Genomic DNA, 7,600 nt, shown 5'->3' on the forward strand with positions numbered 1-7,600 from the left:
AAAATATGTGTTCTCTTCAGCATGTCTGTCACATAAAATGAACTTTAATACAAAATAAAGGGTGTAATTTTGCTTGTTTTAATTCAAGAAATGTTGCTTTCTGCTGAATAGAAAGGTGGAAGGGGGGAGGGAGACTGCTGGATTCTATATGGAAAAAGCAGCTCAAAGATGCTAAGAGCACTGAAATGCAGAAAAACTGCTAGAATGTATCCACCAGTGTAAGTTATCAGAGGCAGCTGTTAAACAAAAGTGAAGGGACACGGATAAGATAAAGGCAGAAATTATTTTATTTATACATCATTATTCCAGACATTCAGTATTTCTTTGGAGAAAGCTTTATTACCCTAAAGCAGGGAAAGCAAGGATAACTTGAGATTGTTTTCTCCATCCACTGCTAGTCAAGCAACTACTATAATGTGGATATCCTTAAAAATTGTGCGTCGCATCAGCGGATATTTTCTCCTTCATTTCAAGACCTTTCTAGCTATAATGGGCCAATGGATTAATTTTTCAAAGTGCTAGTGTTGTGACAGTTAGGATGTATCCTGCTGCTGATTGATATTCAGAACGGCTCCTTTGTGAAAACAGGATTATTTGAAATGGAAAACCAAAGCATTAATCTTTTAAGTAATACCAACCTAAAATTAAGATGTGGAAGATGTCTATTCCCTTGACAGCTGATCCTGGCTTTTAGTTCACAGATACAGGCCTGAGCACATAAACCTTGAACTAATTCCTCTCTACTCCCATTCTTTGTCTGCTAGATAAAGTGCCACTGCCTCTGCTATGCCCCTGCAACATGTTTGCCCTCAGCTACTGGAAGGGCATTTAGTCTCTTCCCTCCACCCCCCCCCCACCCCCTGAAATGATTTGACACTGCTGCAGACTGATTTCAAAATATGTCTGCACAGCGCTTTCCAGCTGAAAAAGCTCAAGAAAATGCTCTGTGTCTCAGGCCGGACTGCTTGTACTCCCTAAGCCCTCCTGCAGGCTCTCTCTCAGAAATGGCGTGGAAAACCCTGCAGCTGGGAATCAGTCAGCTTGGTATCAGCATTCACTAGAGCGTGAACAGGACAAGTAGGTGAAAACATTTCCAATGGCCCAGATCATATTTGACACTACACCCTAAATTTAAACATTTCTGAAGTTCTTTTTTATTTGCCGGTTAGTTTTAGCACATTCTTTACCATGGCCCCAATGCCATCGAAGATATTATGCAATTCTGTCTCACACATAAACGCTGGGGTAGTCACCACCTTGTTTTTTGTATCCACATGAGCTTCGTAAAAGGGAGTTAAGGAAAACACAGCCTACATCTCAGTTACAGATGCTGTCTGCAAAATAAACCATCTTTGACAAAACCTCACAACTCCTCTATCCTATAAAAAAGCACCTCCAAATATATTGTAATGCCCAGCTGTAGAGACAGCTGCAACCTGTAATCCAAGACATTAGAAGCTATTTTTGCCAGAAATACAAACCCTGCAACCTGCAAGAGCGATCTATGGGAACGCTGGCACTCACAAACACAAGAAAACCTAAGAAACTTACTGACTGTAATAAAATGTCTCTGAGTACAGTCTGATTACAGCATTAGCCTTCAGGAAAAGAAAAAAAAAAATCTCAAAGAGAACTGACAAAATGTAACTTGTGCCCATTTTACGTACAAATTCACTCAGCATTTACTGCATCACCGAGTGTCCAAGGGAGTTCTATGGCAACAACTGAGAACAACTTCTAATTATACAGCTGTGTAAAGACGACAGCATTTTCTAACCATGCACTGTATTACATGCTCTCTGCCCTACACTGTGTATTCCCGCTAAACTGGAAGTGGAAAAGCACAAATCCTGCATGTATCCATTACTGCAATAACACATGACTAAACTGCCTCTCAACGTGAAATTAACAGGAAAGGATATAGTTACTTCTTTCACACAATGCTTTCCTCCCAGTTCCTTAATGGCTCCCGCAGTCCCAGCATAAGGCCACTTGCCACCTTCCTCTTCTTCATGTCCCACAGTTACTTCAGCACCAGAGAGAACCTTTGCGGCCAACACTGGTGAAATGCAGCAAAGACTGCAACAAAAGGAATTGTAACAGCGATTCTACAATGGAACTCTTTCAAAACTTGGTCATAACTGAGAAGATTCAAATTGTCAGTCTTACAAATCTGAAAGACTGATACCACAAGGCAACTTCCACTCCGCATTTTCTTTGCCTCTTCTTTGACAAGCACCTACACACACACGCATCTTGAAAAACACATTAAAAAAAAATCAGCTACTACTGATATAAAATGGAAGATGCTTTTTCTAGATCCAACAATAACAGCTGCATATTTCCACAAAACATACTTTCTCTCCATGCTCACACTATCAAGCAAATGCCCCTCCAACTAACATACGTACCCAATGGGTTTGCCGGCGTTGTGAAAGTCTTTCAAGACACGCTCAACTTCTCTGTTCACCTTGCAATCTTTCCCATCGACAGCAAAGGTAGACCTGCCACAACAAGAAACTTTATACATACCTCAGTATAAACCTACAAAGAGAGATGCCTATCTGCCCTGAGACTCGCTCTCAAGGGTCGTCACGGACTTAATAGCTTCTAAAAGGTGGTTGAAAACGCCTGTAGTTGACCAGCAGTGCTTTAACCAAAACAACTCACTTCTAAGGCTTTGATATGTCAGAAAGTTCCTTACTTGATATAAACATCTAGAAATAATTATCAAATCAGCTTTCTAGGCTTACTAAGAAGTGGAACAAAGTTTTGAAAGATGAAATATTTGTAAGAAGAAAAGGGAAATAACATTCAGGTTTCTCAAAGCCATCGAAATGGCAGGTCATTAACAAGACACTCAGTACTCCACACGGCTAGCACTCTTTTTCTCCTTTTTTTGGGTGTGTTTTTGTTTGTTTGTTTGTTTGTTTGTTTCAGGTAGCTGCTGTTTTACCGTTACTGACTTTTTGGTAGACAGACATGAAGAAACAGAATAATAACACCATGAATACCTGAAGCTATTGAAGTTTCACCTTCACTTCCCTCAGCCTGGGCCAAAAAGAGTGGGCCTAAGGGTGGGGGAAAAAGGACTTCTTGTGCATTAACTATAGTCCAGAATTCTCACCAACTTTGTTGGAACAAAACGTAACAATGCCAGTAAGAATTACAACTGGAAACCACCATGAACAGCACAACTCTAACACTTTGAAAGCAGTTTTCCTTATTAAGTAGCGGTTACTTATGTAGTAAATAAGGCCATTTATTGCTTCCTGATGTTATCATGTGAATCATAGGTGATTATGAATACTTGATCATGTACATTTAGTTGAGGAGTCTAACGCTTAGTTGCCACTCACAAGTTTTTAGCAGCTCCAAATCCACCAGGGAATATCACGGCATCATGGTCTGCTGTCGTAAGCTTAGCCAGGCTTGCAATTTTACCACGAGCAATCCTTGCAGATTCCACTAAAACATTCCTTGAAGAACCAGAAATAAAACAATGAGAAGAATTACACATTTGTGCACAGAAGAACATAAAGAAAGTTTTGGCAGAGGAAGAGAAGGGGGAGGAAGCAAGAAGAACAATGGTACTCAATAACTGAAGCTATCGATGGTTCTGAAATACAACAGCTGGGAAACGCAGGCACTAACAGACTGTATACACTCAAGTCCAGAAAACTCATTTAATGTTTCTCTCCAATCAAAATACCAGCTAGCATAAAGCTGCTAAAGCCAGCGAGTGAAGTGCTACAAGTGCAGTGACAGGCTGCTATGTCTGAAGAATGCCTAAGAGACTGAGACTCAGCAGACATAGAAAACACGTGAAAAACAGACTTCACCTTGACTCAGCTTCAGCTGGTTGCCCTTTACTGTGATCAATGACATGCATCTGAGGAACGTCTGGAGCATACATCTGAACCTCAGCTCCCCCACGACTAAGGTGTACCAGTATCCTACAAAAATGGAGACAAAACGTACTGAAAACCTTAGAAGAGAGGCTTTATCTGGCCCATAAGTCTTCCTACAAATATTACACCACCTGATTTTGAAAGAGGAGGAAAATCACACATCCTACCAAAGCATTGTGAGCATGTAGCACCAAAATCCCTGTATGTAACACCACAGTGCAAAGCAGAACAGAAAGTCAGTTTGGAAGTACGGTCAGGTAAGCTAGAGACAAGTTTCTTTGTTCAGTGCTCTTATGCAGGCAACTGGGAACAATAAAAACTTCCTTTCTCATTGCAAGTCCCCAGGTGTTACGGAACAGTCCCACTATTAACACACCTACGTGTCCATTTAATCCAGGTCTAGGTAAAACATCTCTTAGCAAAGAATACTAAGAGTTAATAATTCACCTTGAGTATTAACAATTCTAGTGCTTGATTTAGGATCAGAAACTCAGAGTGATTCTGAAATGAAGTCTCTACTTAACTCTCTTGAGATTGATTCTGGAACTCTAAATTTCTGTTTCTGAAGGAAAGAGAGTCTCAAGCTCACTGTTCTGGCGTCGCATGCATCGTGGTGCATCTTTGGACAGTAACTGGCTACTGCAAGAACGCAGTTGAGCTCCCAGTTTTGTTGTGAGAAAACCATGAAGCTTCATCATACATCTTTCAGGGCAATTTTCATGGCCAGAGAGCACAAAACTGGATCCAACAGACTGCTGTAGTGTAAAGGAGGCTTTTTTGGAGCATACAGTTTCCTAAAGCAACTTACGCTGAGGCCTCATGGATTTCTGTGCCATCGTAGACACCACAACCAGACAGGACCTGCAGTAAGAAAAACCAAGAAAGTATTTCACATGACACAAAACTTTCCACAGGATCTTTCACAAGTCTTGTAAGATTTAAAAAAAACCCCAAACAACAAGAGACCTCCTCACCCCACAAAAAAAAACAGCTTAGCAACAGGCTCTTTACTAAGCCAGACAACATTGTGCTATTAGCCCTTGTGTGGCCATCTGACGTAGGGCAGAACCAGCATTTCCTATTTATAGCTACTCATCACAGACAAGTCGCAGAAATAATATTTATTTATTGGCTTATACTTTTATTCCTCAGAGTTAATAAATTGACGTGATATCCTTAAGTATGTTTTTACTGTGCACACAATGAGTTATTCTGAGTGTCATATGTCTATTTATGAAGCATCCATATCCGTACATCTTCTCATCGAGATGTACATCAAACAGAAGTGGGATAGAAGTGTACCTTGAGGTGGCACTTAGGACAAATTATTTTACCTGCTGCTGCATTTTGTCTGAGAATCTGCATCAGAGATCAATAGCTAAATCAATTCCAATATGCTATATTAGCCATACTTTTCCTTATTACCATGGTAATAATACTTTGTTTATACACACTGGAGAATAAAAAGCACAAACCAATCAGCTATCCTTGTGTTTGCGGACGGAGTTAAAAAAAATGTTAACATCATCCATCATCCCCCCCCAAAAAAAAAAAAGATTACAAGAACAAAACAAAACCAAAAAAATCCAAAGGATTATCTAGTTCCTTAAAGTACATATATGAACCCTTGTGGGGTTTTTTTGTTTGGCTGTTTGTTTTTAAAGAAAAAATCCAGTTAAAGAGAGTCCATTTATTAACTTTACCCTCTTTTCTCCCGGTTTTATCTCAGGTTTTAGAAGCTTGAAAGTTTTTAATCACCGACACATGAACAGAAACTCACAACTGAAACGGTCTTAAAAACATTGGACTCGAAGGGGCTTTCAAATCACAACATCCAGCCCTCTGCTCTATCAGGTGCGACATCCTACCATCACTTCACCAAATCAGTAAGATCCATGAACGTCTTTCTGTCCGTGTTAATCCTAACTAAAATTTTGCTGCTCTGATATTTAAGAGGCGCCTCTACTCTCCAACTTTTTATTTAATCTTTCATTTAATTTAGACCGAATAAACACACAAGCAACTGTGCTAGAGTTATCTAAGCAACACTTCTTAAATGCTTTTGAAACTCACTAAACGCTATCCTCTTCTGTTATTTCAGGACCTGCTTACTGACAAACTTGTCTTCTACCATAGTCAGAAATTTATGTCAGTATTTTCAACAATACATTTGTTTTCCACCCTCTCTTTAAAAAGCTACTGTTCACTAAAACGGCAGCATCCCTGGCAAATTACCTTTTAGGCATTTGGACCGGCACTCTGCCCATTCGTGAACCAATTCTGCCTCAAAGAGATTTCTTCGTGCAGGTAACGCCTTCTTATTTCTTTACACTTCATGCTGTCAAGACTATACAAAGCCCGAGCTTCAAAACCCGCCCACTGAGCTCTGAAACCGCGCATCCCTTTGAGACGCCAACTGCAGCCTGAATTTTCCTTCGGCAACCTGCAGCTCCTCCATCCCCTCGCGTTCTTCCGTACTTCTGACAAGCCCCGCCGCCTGCGCGCAGAAGGGCAGAACCCAGTTTAAATATTTTCCTGTAGGTTACCTGCACCTCCCCCAACTGCCTTGTAAATTATTTCAAGTTCAGCTCCCTACAACTCAACTCTAGGCCAACAAAAGCTATACAGAAGCCAATTTCTACGTGTTTCCCGCTCCTGGCCTGGCTTCCTCCAAGTTACTCAGTTCTACATAGCTTTATCTTCTCAACTGCAGCTCCTCCCAAGGCTTTCCAGCTGCCGCGGCCACCGGGCGAGTCTTTCCTCGGCCCGACGCCACGCCAAGCCAAGCCCCACCGCCGGAGCGAACCCAGCCGCAGAGGGGCCCTTCCGTCGGCTCGGCGCTGGGGGTGGATGGGCACCGTCGGGCAGTGAAAAACGCCTCTCCCCTCGCAGCTGCTCCCCCCGCCCCCGGGGCCTCCTCCCGCCGCGGCCCCGCGGCCGTTACTCACCACAGCGACGCGGGCGGCGCGGCGGCGCCGAGCGGAGCAGTGGAAGGAGGCGAGGCCGGCAGGCGCTGCCCGCCGCAGCGCGGTGCCCAGGGCCGGCCCGCAGGAGGCCAGCATGGCGAGGGGCGGCGGTGCCGGGGAGGGGCGGCGGTGCGGGCAGCCGGGGGGACGGGGCGGGCCGCGCCGCGCCGCTCCCGGAGGCCGCTGCGTCCTTGGGGGCGCCCCCTGCAGGCGGAGAGGGGCAGCGCCCGCCCGGCCGGCCACGCCGGGGCCTGCAAGGCCGCGGCTCTCTCGCTCACCTCAGGCAGCAGTAACAGCAGCCGCAGTAGGAAAAGAAGATGCGCACGGAAATAAATCCCTGGGGCTCGTTCTGAACACAAGCCTAGCAGCACCGGGTTCCTTTTGCAAGTGGGACGCGCGTACAGCCCCAGTGTGGCAGGGGGAGCGCAGCAGCGCAGGGGCTGCTGAGACCGGAGCTGTTACAGTAAGATAAACAAACCAACACACTGTGGACATCTTCATTTCTTTCTTTCTCGGATCTTGGGTATTGCATTTAAAATTCCGCTCAGGAAATAGGGCATTGTGTTTAGAAGAGATGGATAAAAGAAACATGAAACAGTGCCAAGTTCCACCACTGGTAAATTTCTTTCCCTGATAAAAACCTTTTTTTCTTCCTTCTCTTCTTAATAAAGGAAGCCAAACTACACAGTCCTGTTGAAATACACATAGACATCTATATATGAT

The 7,600-nt window shown here is 43.6% G+C and overlaps 1 protein-coding gene across 2 annotated transcripts; it reads right to left on the reverse strand.

The window, feature by feature from the left end:
* Positions 1-269: 269 nt before the first annotated feature.
* GATD3 (glutamine amidotransferase class 1 domain containing 3) lies at positions 270-7,144 on the reverse strand. Of its 2 annotated transcripts, none has more exons than XM_075098696.1 (7): positions 6,860-7,144; positions 4,720-4,772; positions 3,843-3,956; positions 3,360-3,479; positions 2,412-2,504; positions 1,923-2,079; positions 270-1,283 (listed from the first exon to the last, which is right to left on the reverse strand). In XM_075098696.1, exons 1-7 carry the CDS (start codon positions 6,971-6,973, stop codon positions 1,155-1,157), a joined length of 780 nt encoding a protein of 259 aa, XP_074954797.1. In that variant the 5' UTR covers positions 6,974-7,144; the 3' UTR covers positions 270-1,154. The 2 variants fall into 2 exon arrangements, with proteins under 2 accessions (XP_074954797.1, XP_074954786.1); XM_075098685.1 differs by lacking the exon at positions 6,860-7,144 and adding an exon at positions 6,147-6,801.
* Between the last annotated feature and the right edge of the window lie 456 nt (positions 7,145-7,600).

Source organism: Phalacrocorax aristotelis, chromosome 1 (genome assembly GCF_949628215.1).
Source record: "Phalacrocorax aristotelis chromosome 1, bGulAri2.1, whole genome shotgun sequence".
In the NCBI taxonomy this organism is placed as follows: domain Eukaryota; kingdom Metazoa; phylum Chordata; class Aves; order Suliformes; family Phalacrocoracidae; genus Phalacrocorax; species Phalacrocorax aristotelis.

Bases quoted from the DNA above. Each gene is read 5' to 3' on its own strand.
- GATD3 (XM_075098696.1), bottom strand. From the start codon at position 6,973: ATGCTGGCCTCCTGCGGGCCGGCCCTGGGCACCGCGCTGCGGCGGGCA. The intron at 2,505-3,359 runs GTGAGTGGCAAC...TTGTTGTGGCAG, and splicing joins TTTGGAGCTGCTAAAAACTT to GTCTACCTTTGCTGTCGATG. The intron at 2,080-2,411 runs GTACGTATGTTA...CTTTTGTTGCAG, and splicing joins AACGCCGGCAAACCCATTGG to TCTTTGCTGCATTTCACCAG.